The sequence below is a fragment of the Pleurodeles waltl genome, chromosome 9 (genome assembly GCF_031143425.1).
Source record: "Pleurodeles waltl isolate 20211129_DDA chromosome 9, aPleWal1.hap1.20221129, whole genome shotgun sequence".
Lineage (NCBI taxonomy): Eukaryota > Metazoa > Chordata > Amphibia > Caudata > Salamandridae > Pleurodeles > Pleurodeles waltl.
Window position 1 is genome coordinate 330,071,895 of NC_090448.1, and position 27,842 is coordinate 330,099,736.

Sequence of the window (27,842 nt, forward strand, 5' to 3'; positions counted from 1 at the left end):
TGCTATATTACAGGAAACACACATGACTCCAGCAGATGCCAAATCATTAGAAAAAAGCTGGGCGGGACAGCTATACGCAGCAGGCACATCATCTTTCGCAAGGGGGGGTTATGATCTGGATAGCTCCCGGGGTGCCATACTCTACAAAACATAATGAAACAGATAAAGAAGGCAGGTATATTCAGTTGATCGGCACATTGTATGGAGAGCCACTAGCGATTACTGGGTTATACGGTCCTAACGTTAAACAGAGCGAATTTCTACAAACCATCATATCTCACCTATCAAACACCTTAAACATACCCAATATTTGGGGTGGGGACACTGCGTGCCACAAGTAGATATGGACAGATCACACCCCCCCCTGGTGGCGCAATAGACAATGCGGGTCTCACAGCTACGCGCATACAGTGGAAGGAAGCAGACCACCGCTTGAGACAATATGACTATAAATATCACATGGCCCGTATGCATTCAGAGGGCAATAGACTGGGTAGCCTTTTGGCATGGCTGCTGAAGAGCGAGAGACATAGTGCTCCAATTGGGGCGATACGACTAAGCTCAGGAGCAATCCTAAATACCCAAGCTGAAATAAAAGATGCCTTCAGAGAATATTATAGCACACTATATAGAGCACATACCCCCCCAACACAAGAACAACTTCGTAAGTTCCTTAGTGGAATACAAATAAAGCAACTCACACTAACACAAGCCGAGGAACTAGACAGCCCAATTGACATAGCGGAAGTGCAACAGGCATTACGTCATTTGACACTCGGTAAAGCACCAGGAGGCGATGGCCTCCCCATAGAATATTATAACACCTTCCAAACGCAAACACTAGCGCCATACTTTGAAATGTTGGGCGAAGCCCTAGAACGAGGTCAACTACCAGAATCACAACGGGAGGCAGTAATAGTGGTGTTGCACAAGCCAGGCCGAGACCCAATGGATGTCCGCTCATTCCGGCCTCTGTCACTATTAAACACAGTCTGCAAACTACTAGGCAAAATACTAGCAAATCACCTTCTCCCACTGCTGCCGGCACTGGTGCACCACGACCAATCGGGATTCATACCCAGCCGCAACACACGTCAATATTAGGAACTTACTACGATTAATGGCAAACAACCCTGAAAATGAAAACGGACGAGTAGCGGTATCACTGGACATTGAAAAAGCGTTCGACACACTGGGTTGGCACTTTCTACTAGAAACTCTAGAACTTATGGGCTTTGGCAAGACATTCGTTGGGTGGATTGAAACCTTATACTCTGAACCGACAGCTTGAGTTAAAACTGGTGAAACTCTATCTGAGAGGTTTAGAGTGGAAAGAGGTACAAGGCAGGGATGCCCATTATCTCCACTGCTGTTTGCTCTCGCCATTGAGCCCCTGGCCGCCCGACTTCGTACGTATGCGTCCGACTGGGGCATTCAAGACGGCACACAGTACCGCATAGTCTCCCTATATGCAGATGATGCATTAATATTTTTATGTAACTATGCCACCTCCCTTCCTGGCATGCTCGAGCTGCTGGATCAATTTGGTACCATATCCGGGCTTAAGGTCAACTGGTCAAAATCCTGTCTATTCCCTATGCGTGCGATTCCAGACTCATGCCGCATAGTCCACTCTCCGACTGAGCTGTAATGGTGCTACACTACATTTAAATACTTGGGCATAAACATTTACCATGACCCCCAGGATCTAAAAGAAGGCAACCTAGGACGCGTGATCAGAGCCCTTCGCGGTTCCTTACCCTTCTGGTGCTCGCTCCTACTCTCCCCTCTGGGCAGAGTGGCCATTGCAAAGATGGTGGTCTTACCACGTCTGCTATACTTCTTTTCCGCGCTACCACTAACACTTTCTGCCTCCTTCTTTAAATCCCTGTCCAGCATATTGTCAGACCTAATTTGGGGAAACGGCCGTCGTAGAGTGGCCCAAAACAAAATACACTACCCACTGGCACAGGGCGGGATGGGGGTACCACGACTAGAACTATACTATGCATCCGCCCAACTACAGTAGGTGCTTAAATGGATACACATTCCTGCAAACATAGAAGCACAAAGTATATACGGCGAATTAGGACACACTAATATAATACGCCACCTATCAGATAGAGACGACACATGGCGTACGCAAAATATACTATTGCATAATGCGCGACGAATATGGCACAGATATGTGCTGCATGGTGACAAGACACCACAATACTCCCCCAAGATACCCCTATTAGACATACCCAAAGTCGAAATAATAGCTGCAAAACTAGATTTATCAACCTGGCAGGAGAAAGGCATACAAACAGTGGGCGACTTATTCAACGACGGGCAAATACGCACATACGAGGCATTAGATGCCGCTCACAACCTAGAACGAGGCGACTTCATCACATTTGGAGCGGTGCGACAATTAATACGCGCTACATGGAAATGCGGAAACAAAGAACCTACTGTAGCCCCAATCCTACACGAATTATTAAGTAACCCGCAAAACCCACTGAATATCTCAGGAATATATAGAACCCTGACCACACAATTCACACAAGGCCAAGAACAAGCTAAAACCAGATGGGACCAGACCCTCACTTACACTCTCTCACAACACGAGTGGAACCAGGCTAGAACATCGATACACACAGTATCACGTAACCCTTGGCTAAAATACACACAATTCAACTACTTACATCAGACATACCTATCACCACACCGACTCGCACTAATGTTCCCTCAATCAACCCAGAAATGCCCAAGATGTGGTACCAACTAAGCCATCTTCTTTCACATGACCTGGGAATGTCCCCCGATCTTGAATGCTTGCAGCAACATAATAACTCAAATAACTGCATGGCTCGAAATTCCATTGGCCCTCAACCCAGCGCTATGTTTACTGGGAATAAGAGAAAGACCTAAAAGCAAAAAGCAAATACACAAATGTATAGACATAGCATTAGTCTTGTACAGACGATTAATAGCTATGCACTGGAAAGCCCCCAATGCACCAGAGTTGACACTCTGGCACACAGAACTATTGCGCTGGGCAAAAGCAGAGACATACACATTGCAGTCGCTACAGGATAGAGGGATCAAAGTGAAGGGCCTCACAACCTGGAACCCCTTTGTCACAACACTTGAAAGCAAGGACGATGAGCGTCCCCCCTGACCACAAAAACACAAACACTCAAAATGATCAGCAAACAACAGGAGTAACAGCAAGCAGTACATAACCTATAAAAAACACTAAACATACCCCGGACACTCACTAGCTGAAAGAAACCGAATAACACCTCTACAACAATGAAACTGATCCTTATGGCTCCCTATATCTGCCCCCTTTCCATGTATTCTATCATTATGACATTTAACTTTTCTCTTTAGCTCCTATCTCTCTCCTTTCACTCAAACTATATCCAAGAATACTAGCAGCAAACACCAAACTAGCCATTAACATAAGAAAGCAGACCGTAAAGGTGTGACTGTAATATTGGTACTATACATAAGCATGCAATTCCAAATGTACTCATACTACGTATGGAGATTGTTTCTAATATTGTTATTTTATCTATCCCTGTGTGTAACGTTCAATAAATACAAATAAAAAGATGTAAAAATAAATAAATAATGCAAAGCCTCTATTATTAGGGTGAGCGCGCACTAAGGAAGTGTTGTAAGCTTGGACATCACTACTGACTAGTTCCAGTATAAACATGTGTAGACACGTTTGCAAAGTTGAGCAATATGAGGCTACGTATAATGCTCCCAGAATGCTCTCTGATTAGATGCAAATATTTGCAGAAGCTTGAAAACAAAATTGAGGATTCTTTGATTTCAAAACGTTCACTTAAAAATGCAATGAGGGAACAAAACGTTTTGCTAAGGTGCTGTGAAATGTTAGGTACCATTGCTTTGTAGCATCATTTAGTAAAATGTGTTGATGAATCCTAATATTTCTAAAAATATATCCATAATGACAAAATTAGTGTAACCAGTTTTAACAAGATTGTGGAAAACATTAAAATAAGCAAGCATTGCCAAAGACAGTACATTGGTTGTCAGCTTTTGGTTTTGTCAATGCGTGTCTTGTTTTGATATGGTTTCTGTAAAACGTTATTGTTGTGGGAGCTGCTGGGCCCTTTCTATTATAACTCTCAAAAAGCACACATTGCCACAGTAGTTCCTGACATTGAACAAAACTACTTTGTGTGCTGATATGCTCCCTGTGAAATAGCACAATGCTGTCGCTCATGGTGAAGCTAGCCAATAGATAGACAGAGAGAGAGAGAATTGTAATAAAAACAAAAGGTCTTGGTTAACACCACCTAATTAGAGGCCCAGTTCTAGAAGTAGGTCACAGAAGTGCACCCACGGTATATGTCCTTGCATTAGTGCAGAATTACGACTCATGATTTACCAGTTATTTACAGAACTAGGCCAGGAAATGGTACTCCTAGCAAGTGTTTGTTAACTACATTTTAGCTAAAGCAAATATGTATATCTAGATTTGCTCATGCATGTTGAGCATTTACAAGTTCACTTTCCCTCCAATTACTTTTTGCCCCTAATGTCAGAAATACATTTCCAAGCTTTCTCAGTATGGAGAACAATCGTATCTGGTACAAAACCCTAAATGTGTGTAGGTTTGCACAGACTCAGAACGGCATTCGACACCTGGAACTATTGCTTACTGCTTCCTACAGTACATCTGTGACAAGTTGGCAAAATAAGGCATTTTCTAGTATTCAAACCCTTCTATAATATGAGCCGTGGGATAAGCAGAGAGATTATTATCAGAGCCCTTATATAATGAGATTGGTGCAATAATTCGTCACAGCACTACATGACCAAAGGGACAAGTGGATTTTGTTAAAGGACAAGTAGATTTATGAAGCAACCTGTCCCAGGAACAAGAAGGTATTTTATTAAATTCCACACCCCTGATTCTTCTATGGTCACCATGGTATGTTGCTTGCCATTCGGCTGAATGCCAGAAAGGGTATCTCCATCAATACAGGTTCTTCTTGGACCATAGATAGTCACAATCCTGAGGACCTTCCTTCTTGCGAATGTGGTTGCTGAAATGTCTTAGAACAAAATGATGGGGTTATCCATGTTCGGTTCGCCTGTCCTGGCAGCCCTCAGGATGCCTTTGATCTTAAAGAAGTGGTTTTTGATCAGCACTTCTGAGGTCATCTTGTTTCTCATTTGGTAGGTTTTGAGTAGACTGTGAGTGCAATGTAGTTCTGTGCCGCTGGGAAGCCTTCGTAGTTAGCTATGCGCTTTATAAATTTGCATAGCGTATGATAGAGCTGTGAGAGACTTGATGGTCTAGCCTTTTGAGTGCTGGATTTCCTATGGAGCACCTGTAATTCACACTTTGTTTCTCCTAATCTTTTCTTTCCATCGTCCAGGAGGGCTTGATGTCACCTTTCATGTTCCCTCTCTTATCTCCAATTCGTCTCTTTTTGGTGCTCTTTCGCCGTTTTGAGTTGGTTTGCTAAAGATTCATTTTTTGTATTTTATAGGCAAGCTTTGAAGCAGTTTTTACATGTTCCTGGCTTAGGGACGCCTTCTCTAACTAAACTCTGTTATCTGTTGTCAGATATCTGCCTTTGCTCTACAAATAGGTCACACTCAATTGGTTGGTCAGGTGTGGGTTCCGTAGAGGGTGCTTTCAAAGGTCCAGTTCATTGTATTGAAGTATGGACAAGAGGAGCATGTCTTAAATATTGTTCCGTCTGCTGACCTGCTTGTGAAGGGCACTTCTTGCCTGGTTGATCTGAACTAAGTGTATGCATCCAGAGTCTTTGGTCAAGATGAATGTCACAAATGTCATGCAACCTTCCACCAATCTCCAGATGAACAACTTTTACAAATGGCAGAACACAATGCCACTATTGTATTAGATGGGTGGCATTAATAGATCTCAGATGTTCAGGTGCTTCTGTGGACAATGTCATCAAGCAGCACCTCTGACCGCCTCGTATCTATCCCTGCTCTGTGCCTCCAGGGTCTTTTCTGATAAATTGGCCCGAGTCGCTGAAACACTCAGTAGAGATGAGAGTTGGGGTAGCTATGGAGACCCTGAGAAATGCATTGCCTTAGTGTATTTTCTGCCAACGGATCAGTAGAAGTTCAATGCCATATTGGGGTGCCCCTGCACCTAGCCTGGGAAGTTAAACATTAGTTTTGAAACATTTCCTCTTGACAAGACCTTGAACACATTCTTGGCCTCTGGATCCTGGTGTTATTATTTAATGGAACTCTTATTGCAACTGAAGCTACTTGGGATTCGCCTCCCCCCTCAACCTGACTGCTCCGTTGTCAGATGTTGTTAATCTCAGCTGCTTCTCAGGGGTGATGCAACCCTGGGACCAGATCACCTCACTGTCACAAGCCTACAGCTTGCTCCAGCTGGCTCACTTTCAAGAGCAGAGAGCAGCTTCTGTTAATCCTGTAGCAGAGGGTACCTCTCTCTGCAGCTCCCACCCTAGGCTCAGTTAGAGAAGACTGCAGCAGCAATCTTGCGTACTCTGCTTTCACCCAATGGGGGATAGGTGCCTTTCTGATGATTCCTACATCAGTTATACCTCCATCGGGCATGCTGAAACCAGAGCTAGCAGTCAGGGCATTCCTCTCCTGCCTGGGAGAAGCCTCCTGGAGCTCTGCTCTCAGCAAGGCTGCATTCACATGGGTCCTCATTGTAGGCACGCCCATGGAGTTGTAAGTTTGGTTTCTAGGTTCCTTTTTTTTTTTTTTTTTTTTAACTATTCAAGTGTCTCCTAAATCACAGCTTATATTGAAGTGGTACTGGCCAGGTCTTAAAAGATTCTGTTCTCTACCCTTCTTTGCGATTGGCTTTGAATGGCATGAGTGCAAACCTTAGCTTGCTCTCTCTTGCTAATTAATGAAGACGGGGTCTCAAAGATTAACAATACCACACTTTTATTAACAACTGTCCAAGATCTTGGTGTGCATCTAATAAAACCAACAGCCAAGTTTCCCATCTCATAGCTTTTTATCTGCAATATAACGTTTTTGGTATGATACAGAGTGGGTTTGGACAGCAAGTTACGAGTCATGATATTTAAAACAGTAACTCCCAGCTGACTCAAAGAAAACAATACACACCATATCAAGTGTAATTTGATTTTACTGTTCTTTTCCAACCATTTCACCATCTTGCTCGAGGTGAGAAATAATTTATTCTGGCTCCAAACTCCTATCACCACTCATCCTGGTTCTCCACAGCACAACTCCCTTTACAAAGATGGCGGGTTTGGGTACTCCCCTCACCACCCAAACCAGGTGGCAATCCCTATTACTCCATGAAATGGTAATTCACAGGCACCAGCAGGCAATAAATTGGAGAGTTATGTGTCTCTTTTGCGTTTTAAAAATTTCTGCAGACCACTGGAGCAGAGTTATCTGTTACTTGGATTTTATCTCTTTGGTGTGTTTTTGCTTTACATCATTGAGTAGATTGAAAATTTTAATTTTTGCTTCCTTGTTCCTAGAGAACACTTGTATGCCAATAACATAATTTCAACTTTGCCTGTTGAGTTGCCTCTTTCTAATCTGCTTCTTTAAGCATGTTAGGGTTTTTAATGTGATATCTTTAGCCAGGTTAGGTTTTCAGCCAATAGCCCTTCTATGCTTGAACTTGGGAGCTGCTTGCTAAAATACCAGACATTGTGAGTGTTTCACATATGACACAGGGATACTTACACAGTAGTTCCTTGGCAGGCAGGAAGACTTAGGTCAGAGTCATTTACACGTCATTGTCACACCTGAGAGGCTAACAGTGTTTTGTTTTTAGGCTCACCTCTGAAAGGCCAACTGGACATGAGTAGGAATAGTCACTTGTTAGTATTCCATCTCAAAGACCAGGAGAGGTAGGAAAGAGTAAGTCGCAACACTACTCCATTACATTATAAACATTTAGTGTACAACAATTGCCACAAATTAACAGCGGCAAACATATTTTACTTTTACTTTAAAAACAGAAGGTCCATGTTAGAACAATTGGATCTCGTAATTTTTTGAAGTCACTTGAACTATGGATCTAGTGGAAAAGTGTTCATGGTTAAAAGCCTACCTATGGTACAGTCTGTTTTTCAGAGATGGAACCCAGTGTCCCTCTCACCGCATCCTTTTAATGCACCTCCCTAGGAACTAGATGGAAGCCTCTAAAAATATCAGGTAACTGAGTTTAATGAGATGCCTTACTTCAAGTTTCACAGTAGTATATGTGCGTGAGCAGGTAGTCTGTGCTAGCGGACATTGATTTCCTTAGATAAGTGAGATCACATCACAATTGATGATGCGCCTAGAGTAAATTGGAATTTATGTGTGCATTTGCCACATTACATTAGTAAATGATCTAAATGTACAAAAATAAAGTAAATAAATGCACCTATATGGATAATGAGATCTGTAGAAGGAAACTACATGCATTGAAATCCTGGGATGTGCATAGCTGAGTAGTCCATTCCTGCCTTGGCAGGGGAACAATAGCATGTTTATTGCTTAGGCATGGGCAGTTTGAACAGAGAGGTGTGTTGTCCTGGTTGTTAATTCCCTAAAGTTATAAATGTGCTGCTGCTCTGGTTTCAAATGCGCCAATCCAACCTCATAAAAAATTCCTGTGTAATTTGTGTGATGATACGCCATTTAGAAAGGAGATTAAAAAAATGTACTTTGCTATTGCTTTTTCAGATCAGCTCTGTTTTATGTGGATCTAACTGGAGGAAAATGTGGTAAGTGCATTTTATTCCATGTTACTTTGTGACCCAACTCCTTCTGTCAACAGTTTATTTTTACATGTGGCTATCCTTCTTTATAACCCCCATCATGTACCTTATCTCTGCAGAACTCATCTCGGATGATTCCAGTGCTGTCTTTTCCCCACGACTGAGCCCTGACCAGTGCCGCATAGTTTACCTCGAATCTGGCGTGTATGGGCCCCACTTGCAGTGTTTCAAGCTGCTCATGGTGAGAATGGACAGGATCTGAGCCTTTATAAGGTTTCCCAAATGAAAAGGCTCAAATTTGTATACCTTTTTTAATGTGCTCTTTGTCAGCACAAAAAGACTGATAGTTTCAAAGTCAGTGACAGGGAGGATCATTTTAGATAGTACATGCAAGGGGATTTAGCTGATTGTTTGGCATATTTAAAGGGGGGTAGGTCAATAGTTCTGGACATAAAACATAACTTACACTGGGCTCTGAGTGTAGTAAGAGATGATTTGTATACATAAGTAAAATGAATGACTGGTTAAGCAGCACTGTATATCCAAACTGTTTATCTAGCATCTAGGTTTGTTAACATATAACCCCCTTTCAATTTTGACTTTAATTTTTCCTGTTTTTTTTTATTGATCTGTCTCTAGTTGCAAATCAGTGTTATTCCATTAGTTATACATTAAATGGTAACACAATAGATGTGGCTCCTCTGCATCCTTTGTGGTTAACAACATTCATTACAACCTAGCAATAATTGGTTACAAAACCACAAACTTGGGGTTTCCTGTTGTTTTCCTTGCACAACTTAAAAGTTAGCCTCAATGTGGAATTGTTGATATCATACCTTATCTTGACGTTGTGAGGCATCTTAAGACCATACTGTGGTATTGGCTCTTCCCTTCACCTGCCTGAAGAGTGGTATATTCACCTCTGCCTTTTTATACCACTTTATTAAAAGTCTCATCTGTGTGACAATACCGCGAGCAAGCTTGCTGTTGGGAATTGTGCTTGGAAACATATAAGCATGTTGCAACAAAGATAAATTGTACATTTAGTTTGGTTAAGTCATGCAGTAAACTACAGACCTGTAAACTTGTTACATGTGATCCTTCATTGGCATATGTCAAAATATCTCTGTTTATATTGGTGCTTGTTTGATTAGTGTTCACTTTCTAGGCCAGCTTTGTAAACACTGTAAACTGTATTACAGAGCACACCCCTGGGGTGGCAACCCTGGAGTAATGGCTGAGGTATATTTTCTCAGTGTGGCTCATATAAACAGGAGATCATGAAAAATTCAGGAAGAGATGTGCCCTTAATGAACCTTTCTGGACAGTGTCTCTAGTTCTGTTGTTTAGATTTGATTAAAATGACAATTTGTTTAGATTGAAGATCGGAAATCCCTTTTTTTTTTTCCCCATTGCATTTTATTTTCTGGGAGTTTTGGGTCAAGTTAAACTTACTGAAGTTAATCAATTCATTCTATCTGTTTTCCTAATGACTTTTTAATTTATGTCTTACATGGGCTTTCTTTAGATCTTTCTCCATTAGCAACACTGAGGAGTTCTAGTCCATTTTATTGCTTTATTTGATCTCCCCTACATAAGGAACATTCTAGTGCAGTGGTTCCCAACCTTTTGATTTCTGTGAACCCTCACTTTCTCATTACTGGAACCCGGGGACCCCCACTGAATTAGTATTGGAATCTGGGGACCCCCCCCATTGATTCAATACTGAGAGCTGGGGACATAATCTGTTAATATTATTTAATTTTCTAAGGATTTGCGAACCCCATGAGGATGCTTCGTAAAATCCCTCAGGTCCCCAGACCACAGGTTGGGAACCAATGATCTAGTGCTTTTCTGTTGCCAATGACAAGATGATCTTTTTACGGTGCTGTTATTTTTGTAATTTTATTATTATGTATAAACATAGTTCAAGCAAATATAAGCAACACTTCACATTTATTATAGATCAAAAGTTCAATACCAAAAATAATACTAATCAGAACAAAATACGGTTCCATCACACAATACGTTATAAATACGTTTTAAGCCACCATAGAATCATCATAAAGTGTGCTCCTTTCACTAAAATGCTAAATATAACGACTTCCCCTTTTTCACTGAGCAAAATTGCTTCATTTAAGATAACAAAGTATATACAGACTTTGCTGTGTTCTCATGGTTGGCCTGGATATCGTTACCACATGACGATCAAATGGTAGGTGTATATTTATTTCCTTCTCCTCCTGTAACAATATATTGTATGGATTGTACCTGCAATGAACATTGGTGGCACATATGGTTCCCCTTCTACCCAATCTTAAGCCAGACACTGCTCAAACACAAAAGAGAAGCGTTCCAAACCGTTACTGCATTGATGATCCTCATACTTGTTATATCGATTCTCCATCTTGAATAATGCTATGTTTTTAGGTGTTGGACTACAGTAAATCAGACTATGCAATAATTGAAGAAGATCGGTCGGCTTCATCCACATGTTGATAAGATAATACCATACCATACAATTCTAATACTCTTAAACTGTTCATGGGTTGAATCCTTCCTATTAAATTCACCCCATTTCAAAATGGCTAGTTAAATCCTACTTAGCCGTTCTGTATAGCTCTAGTCTCCAGTTTTTCAGGGACTTTTTCTTGTTCCTTCCTGTGAGAAAAAGGATTATTATTATTTAGGTTGAATGGTAATCCACCACAAGTAATAATGTCACTATTCTTGTTAGGTCCAGTGAAGGTTTCAGTAATTTAGACCTGAGCTCAACCCCTAATACCAGTGACACAGAGCAGACCGGCTTAACGTAAGAACATTTGTAAAACATTTAGAAGTACCCTAACAGTTTAAAAAGTCAAACACAACACAAACAACCCCACTCTAATTTATAGAAGCAGAGTATTTCTCAATGATCACAATGACACCAAAATAACAAAACTCAATTGAATGGAACTGGATATGTGAATTTTTACAGTTTTAAAGTTTGAATAAACTTTTAGCACCAAAAAAGCTCAAAGTGGCAACAGCGGGCAACTGGTCATGTTAGACTGGTACAAAGATAAGGTTGAAGGCTGGCTGCGATGGAATGCAGGTCGGAAACGAGGCCCCGGTGGCTCAACACCCAAAGAGTTACCTCCAGACTTAAAAATGTTTCTGGAGAATAGGTGAGTCATCAACAAGTTGTCAGTGGGAGAGGCGCTGCAAGCTGGATCCAAGTTGGGGGGGTTCGTTGACAGTGGGTTGCTTAACAGTGGGGTCCTGGTGCAGTCATTGAAGATAGAAAAACAAGCAGTTGAAGTCCAGCATCCTTGTTCAGTAAGGTCTCAAAATCGATTGACCTCTGCTAAACGATGCTCTCAAATCCCTCTCTTTTCAGACGTAGACATTTTTCTGGAAGTCAAATCTCCTTCAGCGAGATGAACCAGCAAGTTGCATCTAATTTGCAGTTGAACATCAAGCTTCAGCTCAACAGCTGATCCTGGTCTCCCGCCGGTTCCTCAGAGAAAAAGTTAGTTAAAAGTTTCAAAGTCCTGCTTTTGCAGTGTGGGTTGGAAGTATACATTCTAACCCCAGCCAAGGTTTCCAGGTCCTCAGGAATAGCACTTGAGGGTTCAGGATACACTCCAACAAAAGCCACTATCAGGGTCGTGTGAAAGTCCATTTGAAATTGGTCAGTTGGGTTCCTGAGAAAAGTGGCCTTCTTACTGCTTTTACACCCCTGTAATTTAACAGAAGGTAGGCCAACTGACCCTTAGAGTCCACTAGTGTGTTCTGGGCACAAGTAGGATTCTCCTCACAGTTCACTACATCAGATGCATTCCTTCGTTTGTCTTTCACAGGTCGAGCAGTATTCTGATCAAAGGGCCCATGGATGCCACATTTATGCCTGGCATTAGCCTTGCATGGGGGGTGACTTCTTCCCCCTCATTTGACCAATAGGGTAAAAGGTCTAGGGGTAACCATACCAACATTTGCAGCATTTCTGTGTGCCTTACTGCAGACAATCCCACAGTGCCCCTCCATATCTAAAACCAAGATGGCGGAACCATTTCTCTCTTGAGTAAAGCTTGTGTACCCACCCTTTTGGTGTGGCCAGGGAAATGAGCAAAACCTCTGCTGTGGTCACTCAAAACAAGCTCTGGGGGTAACCCCTCTCCCGCTTAGAATGATCCCTAACTGGCTAAAATTACAATGGAGGGACTGGCCCAGGTGAGAGTTGCATCTTCCTTTGATGGAGCAGGCCCTTTTGAAGATAATTACATTCCTGGTCACTGCACAAATGGTCATCCTGTCAGAGGAATGGAGTCGTCCACCCAACCGAGCCTTTTATCACAGCTCTGTGAGCCAAGCTCATGGGTGACAGTTGGAAGCTCAGGCAGGTTGACTTTCTAAAGTCTTTATGCAAGTTAAGGGTAACTTTTTAAAAGTACCTTTTACAAAATATTTGTGACAAATCTTACACTTCCAACATATTGATTTGTAATAAATATTTTTAAAAGTCCATAAATTAATTTTTTTGCTAGGTCCCAAGCAAAGAAAACTAATGAATTTTAATAAACTATCCCAATGCTTTCAGAACCCGGCTACAGTGAAATACATTTTAGGGCATTGTCACTTTAAGGACATGTTTGGCCTTAAACCTTTACCTGTACATGGTCATTAAGGCTGACGTAGGGGGTGACTTATTAATATTTACAAAGAGGGTTTAGGCCTGTCAAAAGGGTTTAGTTTGGCAGGTAGGATTTGCAGTTTTAAAACTGCATACACAGGGTACAGGCGTAGGCCTGCATGCATGCTTTGCACTGTCTTCCTAATGGTGGCATTTAACTTACAGGCCTAGATACACTTTATACCATATATTAGGGACTTACACATATGGTAAATATGCCAATTGGGAGTATATCAATTTGACATGTTTTTTTGGGTCAGAGCACATACACTGGGCCTACCATGCCAAACATTGCCAATAAAATATAGCAAAAAGTGGGAGTGACCACGCAAAGAGGGGCATTTTCCTACACTCTGTAATAAGGGGAAGTCTCTGCTTTTGTAAATTGGCAGCACCAGGTTGCCCCGGTCACCCCTGACTATGGCACTGTATCCCAATTTTGATAAACATTCATGTTGTACAGCTTCAAATGAAATGGGAGTGTCTCAGCTAGAGAATATTCCACATTGGATTTAAATCCTTTTAAAATGGGACAAACAACCACACTGCTGCTAAATAGATCCGGACAGGAAGGACTGCATTCATAAATGTTTTTTCTGTAGACGAAGATCAGATTTCCCTCATGACGTCTATTAAATCTTTCCTCTTTAACATCTGTTGATACTCCACTCAATAGCATACCCACAACTACAACTGGTTACCTCAATATCATGCCCACTTCTGCAATAGACAACAACTAACAGTTAGACTTGAGCATTATGCTTATGTTTAACCCTAGCATCCAAGTATGCTCACTGCTGACTACTAGCTTCAGACATTCAGACTGTAGGTCCACTACTACAATTGATGTTTGAAAAGATACCTCAACGTACATGGAATGGTGTGCCCATTGCTAACACCAACGACATCTAAGTTATATACAGAACAGGAATTCCACAGCCGATAACCAGTAGAGTTCACTTTTAATTGTCTGCTAACACTTAGCACCAGTCAAGCTATTTACTTAAAGCAACAAGATCCCTTACATAGTGCCCACTGCTAGAACTTAATAGTATGCCCATTTCCTACTGAGCAGTAGGCATACTGCTGCCACAGAATCGTGTGCCCACTACTAACATTAAATAAAACGTCAGCTGCTGTCATTTCATTATATGCTCACTCATAACACTGCTTAGAATATACCACAACATCTTTGTTAGATAAAGTCTAACCACTAATACATTTGACATTGAACTCTAAACCAATATTAACCAATAAATGTATGAAAAGTATGAGCCCTACCAAGGTGTCTGTCACAATAATATGCATCTTCTACATAAAATCATCATGAGAGTTTGAAAATTGTAATGTAAGACCATCATTAACGATGCTAATCAAATTAAAAAATAAACGTGAAATGTGATATGGTCTGAAAAGAAGTAAGTCAACTGGTGGCAAAATAGACTGCAAAGTACATTTGTGTAAATGAAAAACAAACTTTTAATACAATTTAAGAGTTTTAGAGATATAGGACATGTAAGGATAGAAAACCAGAAGGTTCTAGCTGTGTGAAAGAACGATTGACGCTTGGAATGTGTATCCCTAAGTGAGGGTGACTGGCTAGTGTGAGAAATTACAAAATCTAGAGAAGGGTTTGTAAGGGTGGGGACGACTTTCTTTGTTTTCTCCATGGAGTCCAACAGAAACAATGCTATGTCTAACAACTCGTTGAACCCCTCCCTTTCTTGGCTCATCATATGCCAGCCTTTTATATATATCTGAGCCTGGTGGTATTCATGGGACTGTCCCAATCGCTCTATCATGAAAGAGTGATAGTGGACACTGGGTGGCCAAGAATAGGACTTGCTTGCTTAGGTCTTTTCCGAAAGAAGCAGAGAAATAGCATCAGGTCCAGGTACACCTATGTGAAGTTAGTTAAGGGTGGCTCACGTAGCTTGGACTCTCGTACTGATCCAGTGATGCCCTGATAAATAATGATATGTATTTTTTTCTTTCAGTATGACTGGTACACCAAAGCCACCTCCACAATTGTGGACATTGTGCACCGGCCAAAAGAAAGTGAGTGATCTGCTGCTTGGGCCACCTTATTGTAGTTGAACAATTTCAAGCTAAATGATAAAGTAGTCTCTCTTGGATTGAATGAATGTAGCTGAGGTCACATATAACAATCTATCTTGCAAGCTCCGCTTTGATTTATTCTGTTGTAATCAGTTACAAAAATTACGTTTCGAAACCACAAAAAGCTTTTGTTTTACGAATGCTTGTGTAGTAAAGAAAGTGACATTTCAAACGGAGCCAACAGGTTTTTGCCTCCTTCTTGGAACATTAAATTACCAAGTACTAGCTTGAAATGCTTCCAGAACAGAAATCTAACGCAGGTCTCCATCTCATGCACTGTAACCCAAGCACACATCACCTAATCGGAGAGGATCGTGTTAGCTCAATATTGTGCCACCTGCGATTCAAGCATTACATTCTTGAGCACTGGGAACGGGATCTGGTCTTGAGGGCGGCAAAGGGCAATGCAATAGCCAGGAAAATAAAGTACATTTCACTCTGTCATATGACACTAAACGAACAAGCAAAGTGTGCAATCTCAACCCCCAAGGAAAATTTGCAAATAGAATAGTGCAAAATGATACCTTTTATAGTATGATTTTAAGGGAATAACGTCAGGAACATGATTTACCTGAATCATCTTCTTTCTTTCATTCTTTCCTTCCTTTCATGCCTTGTATTTTATTCTGTCCTTCTTTCAACCTTTTCTCTTCTTTCTATTATTTACTACTTTCCATCTTTCTTTACTTCTGTCCATTCTGTTTTGTTTGCATTTTATTTCTTTCTGTTTCCCCTTTTTATGTTTTTTTTCATTTTCTTTCCTTCCCATCTACCCTTCCTGCTCATCCTTACATTACTTTTTTTTGTTTGATAAAGGTTTATTATTAGTAAACATTTGAAGGTTTACATGTATGCAGTTCAGTACTATCAGAACACAAAAAGATAAAACAGCACAATGTCACTATAGCCTTCCCCAACCCCCCCCGCTGCTCTTACCACCGTATCTTCGCTGTCCTAAATGTAGAGACCATACCATGCTCATTAACCCAGATCAAGGCCTATTAGATATGTTTACATCAGTGCCAGTAGCCCACCATACCACAGGTGACAAAGGAGCCGTTCACTCTCTCTTGATAGCCTTTGCGGATGTACCCATATATGTGTAACCTGTCCACCCAACTACTCCAACCTCACAATGCCACTATTCCTTTAGATTTACCAGAAGGTCCAGCACATCATATCATCTCTGTTAGACCTGACAGCCTTAGATTGGTCATCCCCCAACTTTCTGACACTGTTTTTGCTGGTTTTAGCACCTTGTGCTTGTTACCACTGCTAACTAGTGCTAAAGTGCATATGCTCTCTCCCTTACACATGGTAATATTGTTTCATACCCAATTGGCATATTTGATGTACTTGTAAGTTGCTAGATAAGTGCACTATATGTGCCGAGGGCCTGTAAATTAAATACTACTAATGGGCCTGCAGCACTGATCGTGCCACACACATACGTAGCCCCTTAACAATGTCTCAGACCTGCCATTGCAAGGCCTGTGTGTGCAGTTTCACTACCACTTCGACTTTGCATTTAAAAGTACTTGCCCAGCCTTAAAACTCCGCTTTTTCTACATATACTTCACCCCTAAGGTAGGACCTAGGTAATCCATAAGGCACGGTCCTAAGTAGGTAAAAGGCAGGACATGTACCTATGTGTTTTATATGTCCTGGTAGTGAAAAACTCCTAAATTCATTTTCTATTACTGTGAGGCCTTGTCCTTTCGTAGACTGGCATTAGGACTGCCCTCATATACCTTTTGAGTGGTAGATTCTGAGCTGAAAGGGGTAACCAGGTCACATGTAGTATGGCCAGAATGGTGATAGAAAATCCTGCTTATTGATGAGGTTGGATTTTATATTACTATTTTAGAAATGCCACTTTTAGACAGTGAGCATTTCTCTCCACATAAAATAATCTGTGCCTTACAGCCTGTCTCCAATCAACATCTGGTCTGTACTGGTTGACTGTTTCCTTGTGTGTTTCACCCAGACAACCACAGGGCACTCAGTCACACCTGCATTCATCTGCATATTGAATGGGCCTTCCTGCGCTGGTACGGTGGAGGGCATGACACTTACATTTGAAAGGACAGTGGCTTGCCCTCACACAAAGGACTGATAACCCCCACAGGGACCCTGGCAGACAGGAATAGGCTGAAACAGGAACTTGTGGAAATCAAAACCACTCTTTGAAGTCTCCCCCACTTCAGAGGCATTTTTGGGTATATAAACTGTGTCTCTGACTCCACCAACTCAGACACTTCTGGACCTGCACCTGAACTCTGTCAGAAGGCCTGCCTGACTGCCCAAAGGACTCTCTGGACTGCTTTGCTGAGAAGGACTGCTGCCCTGATGGCCTCTGACTGTGCTAGAAAGACTCTGCCTTCCCTCAAAAGTGCTCTCCAAGGGCTTGGATTGAGCTTGCCTCCTATTTTGAAGTCTCAGGGACAGCAAAGACTTCAACAGCTAGCTTTTTTGCTAGTACCCAAACTCCAGCGACTCCGGAACGACTTCAATGACTCCATCGATGACGCAGCCTGCTCTCTCTCCGTGGACCTCACTGCACGTAATGACCGTGGCCTGAAGTGCAAGTTCGACGATTCAGCAGCTCTGCTGACGTCACTTAGGATCATCGCGGCACTGCGAAGTCGACACATCACATCCTGACAGACCGGAACCAGCAACCCCACTGGGTCACAAGCAATCGACGCATCACGGGCAATGCCGCATCATCTCCTCCTGCATCCGGATGGAACCAGTGCCTCACATCCACCTGCTTTGCCGTGCGTAACCAATGCCTCTCTCCTAGGAAGCCGTAAGGGACTGACGCCACACCAACTCCGGCAGTGCCTCTTTCCGACTCCGTGCGACATCCTTGTTCTTTGTTTTCAAATGTATTATACCTGGGGTCCATGTGTCTATGTGGCCGGCACTGGTGGTGTTGGATTTTTCTGAACGACTTAGTCAGTGTTCTCTAGGTGCTTTAGTTGGATTTAATCTTTAACAATTTATAACTTTGCTTGTGTAGATTGGATTTTCAGCGTTTCTACAGTACTTTATTCAGACAAATATTCTCTATTTGTCTAAACCTGTGTGGTGTCATTTTGTGGTGTTTTCACTTTGTTATTATATAAATTTCTGCTCAAATACCTTACACGTTGCCTTCTAAATTAAGCCTGACTGCTCAGTGCCAAGCTACCGGAGGGTGGGCACAGTATAATTTGGATTGTGTTGTGACTTACCCTGACATGATTGTGGCCCCTACTTGGACAAGGGTGTATACCTCTGCCAACTAAAAACCCCATTTCTAACCATCTCGATTCATCCCTTCTCCCCTGACTCCTCCATGCATTTTTCAGATCTGTACATCACTCCCATGCAGCCAAGTCATCCACAAGTTTGTCATCCCTTCGCAGATGCTTTATCCTCACCTCTTCTGACAGCCGATTCCAGCATATTGCAGAGTCATTCTTTGTATTTAGGTGGCCCTTTACTCAGCCATTTAATGGCGATACAACGTTTTGCCAGCATGCGTCCTAGTAGAACAAATTTACAACTAAGTTCCTTTCCCTTTGGTGCTGGGATCAGTCCCAGCAAGAGAGCTTGCGGTGTAGGTGTTATTGTCCAATCAACAGCTGTATCCAGGTTTGTTACTATGTTACTCCAGTATGGAGTTAGGGTTGGGCTTTGCCAGACCATATGTGTCAAATCTGCTTCTGGGTCTTCGCAACAAAAGCAATTACCCGATCTATTGTGATAGACATGATGTAAGGTTGATGGGGCCAAGTAGACTCCGTATGAGTTTAAAATATGTATTACAGCTCACGTTTTAGCCCTGTGAACTTTCTGCCATTCCTGTGCGGTCATCCCGCCTTCCAGTGTGTCTTCCCATTTTATCTGTGCCTTGGGTATCACCTGGTGGAGGTCCTGTCGTAGTGCCCTATAAGTATGTGATTAAAAATGGTATTGTTTCCCCCCCTCATATCCAGCAACCTCGTCAGTGTGTATGAAACTGGTGGCTCCTTTGGGAAGCAGGGCCATAGTGATCACGCCATGGCTAATATTTTGGCTTACTGTAGTTATTGTCCTTCTTCCGACCCAAATAAGTCAATGGCGTTCTCCTGAGTGATAAACTGTCCACACAGACAGGGGTCTTCCAAAAATTCACGACCTCTATCTTTCCAATTTTTTATGGACGTAACTTCCCTGTGATCCTGGCAAATTGCTTGACATTCCACAGAGGCATATCTCGCTTATGGGGCCCGTCGTATCACATGAGTAACTGTCCGCTTCCATACCTCACAGATGTGGCGTGCCAAGAAGGGTGCATCTGCTTGCAGCTGTGTAACACCAATGAGGAGCACATAAAGTGACATTCCTTCGGAAGTGCCTCTTAGTAGGTTCTTCTCCCAATCATTTCCACTATCTAGCCAGTGAACCGCATGCTGTGAGTGTGATGCCAGATAGTAAAGTTCCAGATTAGGGCATTCAATCCCGTCCCACTTCCACTGCTGTTTAAGCATGTGAAGCTCCCCTTTTTCTTGTATTAGCCCAGACTAAGTCCGATATCAGCCTGTCTGGTTGTAAAAAGTATTGTCTGGGGATTTCATAGAATGTATTTTGTAATCCATACAGACATCTGGGGAGCACCACCGTTTTAACAACAGCAGCCCTACCCATTAATGATAGGGGTATCTCTTTCAAAAATCAAATGGATGCCTCCAGCCCCTATAATACTCATCCCCGGTTTGGGACTAGCACAATTAGCGCCTCCCTTATTGAAGCAGGCAGGGATCCTCCCTCTCACGCCTCCAGATACACCTCCAGCAGCCTGTCTGCAAGGATAGCTGCATACTTTTGATATATTTCCGCCGGTAAACCATTGCCCCTAGCATTTTTGTGGGTTTTCTGTGTGGGCCAGTCATATTCCCAGTTACCTCATTCCCTCCGTCTCCTAGGGGAGCCCCACCCTTGGAAGGGGGTCCACTTGTTTCACAGCCTGGGGGCCCAGTGGAGCCAAGTGTGACATTCAAAGATTCACCCTCAACCCCGATAACTTCACAAAGAGCTGCAGGGCATTCAGTAGAATAGGAAATGAGTATTTGGGGTTACCTGCATATATCATGTTGTTGTCTGTGTAGAAGGTCTCCCCCACCTGGGCCACCCAGGGTTCCAGCACGCGGTGCAATAGCACCGCCATGGACTCCATGGCTGTGGCAAATAATAGGGGTAACAGCAAGCACCCCTGTCACATCCCTCTAGTCAGTTTGATTCTGTCTGACATTAGGGTGTAACTTGACCCATGCAGTGTTTTGTGGTCCAAGCCCCATTTTCTCTGTTATAAGCCATAAGTATTCCCATTCCACTATGTCAAAGGCCTGGCCAATGTCGAGCAGGGCTAGGGCCCAAGGGCCTTCCGCTTGGTGCGCAGTGAGGTAGGCATGGGTCAGCCAGCACAGGTTATACATGGTACTACTGTGTGGTATAAAGCCACACTGATCAGTGTGAATAAGCACTGATAAGTGCGGAAACAATCAAGCCACCAATATACCATTAAGTACTTTCGCGTCTACATTTACAATCAACTGTGGCCTATAGGACAAGATGACCAACAGATCCTTGTCTGTTTTGTGACTAGCACAATTAGCACCTCCCTCATTGAGGCAGGCAGGAATCCTCCCCCTCACCTGTCCAGATACACCTCCAGCAGCACGTCTGCATGGATAGCCGCATATTTTTTATATAATTCCATTGGTAAACTATTGCCACCAGTGTTTTTGTGGTTTTTAAGCGACGTGTACTGGTGATTTATTTCCTCCCTGGTTATGGGCTCTTCCAGCGTGGCGCGCTACTCCTCGTCCAACCTGACAGATTCTACATCTGCTAACAGTGCGGCCCCGTAGTCAGATGACGCCTCTTTGCATTTTGTGTAGAGTCTGCTTAGGTGTGTTTGGAACATTTTGTTGATAGTTACTTGTGTGTGGGCTTTTTTCCCGATTGCGTCTTGTAACAGTGTGACCGGTTTGCAGGACGTTTGTTGCCTGAGCAGCCTAGCTTATGTGGCTCCGGTGCTGTTGCCTTCAGTATAGAGTCTGTTGCGGTGTGCCCTGTAGACATGTTTTTCCAGTCTGCACCAGTCATCTAAAAGGTCCTGTAGGCTTATTGCCAGTCCTCCATTTTTTTGTGGCTGAGTAAGGAGAACCTCCTCTAGGGGACTCAGTTTCCACTCTTGACTACGAATATCCCTCTCCAGCTGAGTCCTAACCGCATATGGCTTTTTGATGCTGACTCTATGTAGTACCACCATCATCACCTCCCAGTCTCAAGCCCTTGCACTAGAGCTCCCCCAGTTTTCATCGAAGTGAGGGGAAAGTTCATTCTGGACCACTACATCACAGGGGGGTGGGGGGTGGACGATGGGTCAGTCCAGGACTGCACTCTGAGATGCCATAGCGGGACCACTGAACGTTTACATCCCTTCCTTAAGGCCAAAAGCCGTGGGGAATGGTCTGATATATATCTAGCCAGGTAGGAAACGTCTTGTACCTGCAGAAGCAAAGCCAAAGAGAGGAAGTAGTAGTCCAGTCCGACTGTGTTAGTTCCTGGGGTATGGCAAGAGAACGTCCTGGTGGTCGGGTGCCAATGTCGCCAAGGGTCGGTCAGTGCTAATTCACGTAAAAGGTCTGCTAACTCTCCTGCCATTTTTGTTTTGTGTGTGCCATAGTAGGATCTTTGTCTAGCTCCCCATCAATAACAGTTGGAGTCTCCCGCCAGAATTGTCTGCTGTCATATATGACGCCGTCGACTTAGTCACCTCACTGTAGATGGTCCCACTTTTTATATTCGGACCATAGACATTTATTAGGCACATATCTCTCCCATCTAGTTTCCAGAACAGAATCATACACCTTCCCTCCGGGTCTAGGACATGTTCTCCATACCAGAACGGGACCCTGGGAGCCACCCATATTAAGGTACCTCTGGCAAACCCAGAGTAGGAAGTTGCATATATTTGATCTCTCCAACGCCTCTGGAGTCTTGGGATACACTTCCCCCACACATGCTCTTGAAGAAAGGCTGTCGATTATATGATAGCGTTCTTAGATAAGTGTGTACACAGCAGCGCTTCTCCAATTGGGCCAGACATCTCACGTTTTAGGACAGCAATTTAAATGTATCATCCATTTTCAAACATTCCTGTCGGGCCCCAGTTCTCTCCCCCGGCCCACCCTTTCTCAGCCCACATCCAGCATACATGGCCTCACCATGACAGGCATATTGTCATCTATGGCATTGAGCAGCTTAAATCCCCTTGAAACTGTAGAGCCATATAACTTAAACATTCCTCCAACACCCCCCTCTCCTTGAGCAGCAAATCTATTGTATCCTGCCACAAACTCAGCAAGTGCTGGAACTAGATAGACCTGCCCCATAACCAGTACAGCAATAGAACATCCCCCAAATGTCAAAATAAACTGGAATTTCCACACTTCTGCTCTTAACCTCTTACTCTCCGTTAGAGGTCAGCATGTCAAGGAGACCATGAGGCAGGGCACTCTAGAAACCTCCGTGTGCCTGCACCCCCATAGTCTGCGGTTGCTGCCAGCCCCACATAACTTCTCTGTTTTTACGGCTTTAGCTTTGGCTGCCAAAACAAGAACAAAGAGAGGAATTGTCCCCCATCCCCTCAGTTATGTAAATGGAACAGTCTTCATGCTGTGAACCCTTCAATTCACCAGGTCCAAAAGACCCACACCCATCCTCCCCTGCCGTCACTTAATCGTTCACACATTATTTTACAATAAAGCTCAATGACTTTACTGTTGTAAAGGTGATCCCAGATTTGCTTTTTGTACGGCCTGCTCCTTAATGTATCCAGTCATCAATACTATCCGTACCTGAACCAGGATTACTTCATCTGTCAGAAAATGGGGCGCAAGACATAGGTAGTGCAGGTGTCTGTGTAAGGGCTCCATCCGATCTCGCTATTATGAGGCCCGCCAGGCTTGGGAAGCGTGTCTCACAGTCACATTTTGATTGCCTCCTTTGCCTGCTTGAGTGTCTGTGTCTGCTCAGAGCTGCGCTCACCCCAGGTATTGAAGCAAGCTGCACTGCCCCAGCCACCGAATCCACCCAGTCACTTGCCTCTGCAGCATTGAGGAAAAAAAAAGTACTTTATTGTTGTGCACCCTTTTCAGTTTCACTGGGAATACCAGACTACATTGCAGGTCGAGTGCCCTCAGATGCTGCTTGACATCCATGAAAATCTTTCTTTGGTTTTGCACTTTTTGGGTATAGTCTGGGAAAATTAGTATTGCTTGTCCTTTAAACCATAGCTGTCCATGCAGGTGTACGTTTCTCAAGATAACATCCCGGTCCCTAGAATTAAATAGACTGGCAATAATAGCCCATGTTGGTGCCTAGGGAGTCGTAGGGCTCTGTGGGCTCTGTGGGCTCTCTCCACACTGAATAACGCAGGTTGTCCCTGAGGTGGCACACTTGCCGTTAGCCATTACTTCAAGAATGCCTCCGTGGACTGCCCCTCCATCCCCTCCGGGAACCCTACAAACCACAAATTATTCCTTCGGGATCTACCCTCTGCGTCCCCCATGCGGTCCTCCAGGCATTCCGACATCTTCTGCAGGGCTGAAACAGTGTCTTTTAATGTTGTTACCTCCCACTGTAGTTCACTTAAGTTATTCTTTGTAGCTGTTACACAATCAGCCACCTCGTGCAGATCCATCCACAGGAGATTGACATCTATGTCCACTGTGTCAATTTTGGTGGCCAGCTCTGCGTGGGTCTGTGTGATCGCTTCCATGAGGTCCGCTAACGAGGGCCCCTGTGTTTCCAGCTAGGGGCTAATATCCTTGTGTCATTTCCAGTGGTCCCTCCGGTTGCTTCCCTGGCCCTGACGTTATTTGAGTGTAGTTTATGATTTTGTTGGCTTGTGGGTGACTGGCCGATTTATCCCTTACCATGATCGCTGGGGGAGGCCCTGTGTCAAAGGACCAAATTCAGAAGCCTGACACCACAACAGTGATCCTACAGTCCCAGGTGCACAGCTGTGCTATTGATTGGGGTCTGTCTGCTGACTCCCCACTGGTGGTAGCCTGATGTCGTTTGATGCTGCCTCGCACACAGGACAGAGAGGCTTTTAGTCCTAATCCGCCCTGCCCCAGATATGGAGCCTCCATTATATATGACACACAGGTGTGTTCTGGGTGGAGATGCAGGCTCACAGTGCCATTGAAGCTGCGCTCCACACATGCGCCCCTAGTCCTACACCGCCTTCCTGGTCTAAGGGGCCTGCACCTTAGAGACATATCAAGATGGGGCCCCGGGCAATCAGAGGCGTCCACACCATAGCAGGGAAAGTGGGGTTTGGAGTGCAAGCCCCCCTTTGCCCCCAAATATAATGCATCCCACAGTCTCCAGGCAAAGGTCCATGCTCCCCCCACGTGCCGTTAAGGTTTTTTTTACTTTTGGGCCTTCATTATGCATGTGGGGGCCTACTTGTGTCCTACCTCTTTCCCAGGCATCCAACAGGCTCATTTACAGGGTGCCACAGGCTTTGCTATCTTAGACGGCACCTCAGATCATCCAGTGCCTGGGACAAAGGCAGCTTAGTATCTCCAGGGCAAAGGCAGCCTAGTCTCTCCAATAATGGCCAATCAACTCAGACCCGGCCCGCCTCTACATGTGATACAGTCGTGGTCAGGCAAAGGCCTTGCTCCAGGGCTACGCTGCTCCATCCTAGGCCAGCGGCGACACCTCATCTGTTGTGGCCACACCGCCGTTCGTCCTATACGGCAGCGGCGCCATCTCCACCTCCCTCTGCTGTTTCATCCTGACTTGCTGCAGCCCCGGCCTTGGCAGCACAACCACTTGGCCCCGCTCCCCACTTGCAGCTGTCTGGGGTCGAGTCAATTTCAGGATTGTGATCTTTCCCAGCGGGGCTCCAGCTTCACAGCAATTCCAGCGCCTCTCTCTTTCCCCAGATAAGTTGCTACTCTCAGGACAAGCACCTCACCTCTTAGGACGTGTTGGATCCTTTGCGACCCCATATGGTGTCTCCCTGAGGGCTCACTTGTTTGTCGGTGGACTTAAGTAGCCCCTTGCTCTTCCCCCTTATGAGGACAGCATCTGGTGGGGTCGGTGCGGGTTCAGCACTCGCCCATGCTACAGGTGATAGCTGGCAGGAGCTCGCAAAAATGCATCTAGTCAGCCATCTTGTTGGCCACACTCCCATCTCCTTTCATTTTTGTTCTTGTTCCCCTCCCCTTTCTTCTTCTCCTCCTGTTGTCTTTCTGTCTCTCCTCCTATCCATCCTACCATTTCATACTTTCTCTTCCTTCCTTACATCAGCCTTTTTTCCATATCTCATTTCCATAATTGCATTCAAATTTTCATGCTCTTCTGATTTTTCACTGCTTACAGTTTTCTTTTGTATTTCTGAGTTCTTCTTGCTGCCCATCTTTCAATCCTTTATTCTTTCTTTCCTTCATTCTATCTTTTTTTCCCACTTACCATCTTTCTTTCCGTATTACCACTTAACTTCTTTCCATCTTGGGTTACACGAGGTCTGCGCTGCACCACAGAGCTGCTGTTGGCTGTGCTGTCAGATTTCTTTATTGAAAGTTTTGCAAATATCAACATACAGTAGAACGTGTTAAAAAACTTAAGAACAGGTACAACGGTACATTGCCCCAACTTACCACAATCCCTTCCCTCCCTCCCACTACGTCAAACAGAGGTAATTATTGCATCAAGAGTGGATTGCAACTATACAGAAACAAGGTAAAATCAGACCACTTTTCAAGACTGCAATGGACCATAAATAGTGCTCTCTTCTAGAGCAAAGTGTAGGAAACCATGCTCTTTGCAAGTTGTTTCCCCACTTGTTGCCCCTGTTTAAACTGCTGTATGCTGGCTATTAGAAATGGGGTCTTTGGTTTGCAAGTCAGGTTACTTGCACTGGCGGTAAAGAAGAATCACCCTCAGCTAACCCCCACTCATCCCCTTGGTAGCTTAGTATGAGCAGGCAGGCTTAACTTCAGAAGCTATGTGTAAAGTATTTGTACCAACACATACAGTAACTCAGTGAAAACACTTCATAATGACACAACACAGGTTTAGAAAAATAGATAACATTTCTCTAAACAAAACAAGACCAAAATGATAAAAAATCTAATATGACAAGTCAAGTTATGAATTTAAAAAGGAAGTGTCTTAATCCTTGGAAAACAGCGAGAACATTATTATTGCAAAAAAGTACCTGGGTAGCATCAAAATAATGCCGCATGGGCTAGTGTGCATCGGAAAAGGCCAGCGATGCGTTGATTTTTCACTCGCAAGTGATACCATGCGTCATTCCTTCTCCTGTCTGGTCAGCGTGCGTTGTTTCTTCTCTCCTGCAACACAGCGATGTTGATTCCGGACGGGCACCTCGGGTCTGGGCAGGCTTTGCGATGTTGCGTCGAAATCCAGTCGCATTGTGTCAAGAAACCGCGCTACGTGGGGGCTTGCATCGTTAACAGCAGCCGCTGCAAGTCATTTCTTAAGCCGCATTGTGTCGATTTCCCAGCCACGATGCAGGCGGAGCATCGATTTTAGCCACGAGGCCGGTGGCACATCATTTATCAGCCGCGAGGCGGGTGGTGCATCAAAAGTTTCCCCTCATCGTGATCTTTGTGTGGATTTCTGTCCTTTTCTACCAACTTCACCTCCTAAGGTCCCAGAGACGGGTTCGGGCACAACTTGGCAGGCAGGACTCTCAGCAGAAAGTCCAGGTGCTGGCAGAGAAAAGTCTGTGTTGTCCCTGAGATGTCAACATCAGGAGGCATGCTCAGTTCAAGCCCTTAGAAATTCTTGACCAGTGGGAAGTCACCCGAAAGTCAGTCTTTGTCCTCTCTGAGGTAGAAGCAGCTACTGCAGGCCAAACCAGCAAACCACAGTCACTGGCAAAGGGGCAGTACTCCTCCTCAAGCTTCTCCAGCTCTTCTCCCGGGCAGAGGCTCCTCTTGGTTCCAGAACTAATCTGATTTTCAGGGGTTTCGGGTGCTCTTCTTATACCCCTTTCTGCCTTTGAAGTAGGTTTACTTCAAAGAGAAGTCTCTGTTGTTTTCAAGAGCCTGTCTTGCCCAGGCCAGGTCCCAGACACACACCAGGGGGTTGAAGACTGCATTGTGTGAGGGCAGGCACAGCCCTTTCAGATGTAAGTGACCACTCTTCCCCTTCCTTCAGCCCAGATGGCCCATCAGGATATGTAGGCTACACCCCAGCTCCCTTTGTGTCAC

The 27,842-nt window shown here is 44.0% G+C and overlaps 1 protein-coding gene across 2 annotated transcripts in view; it reads left to right on the forward strand.

The window, feature by feature from the left end:
- APEH (acylaminoacyl-peptide hydrolase) overlaps positions 1 to 27,842 on the forward strand; it is a 278,020-nt gene that overhangs the window by 115,342 nt on the left and 134,836 nt on the right. For both annotated transcript variants that reach the window (XM_069206858.1, XM_069206859.1), the window contains exons 10-12: positions 8,719 to 8,759; positions 8,873 to 8,994; positions 15,426 to 15,486. In XM_069206858.1, coding sequence (XP_069062959.1) covers positions 8,719 to 8,759; positions 8,873 to 8,994; positions 15,426 to 15,486 — 224 coding nt within the window. The remainder of the gene's footprint in view (positions 1 to 8,718; positions 8,760 to 8,872; positions 8,995 to 15,425; positions 15,487 to 27,842) is intronic.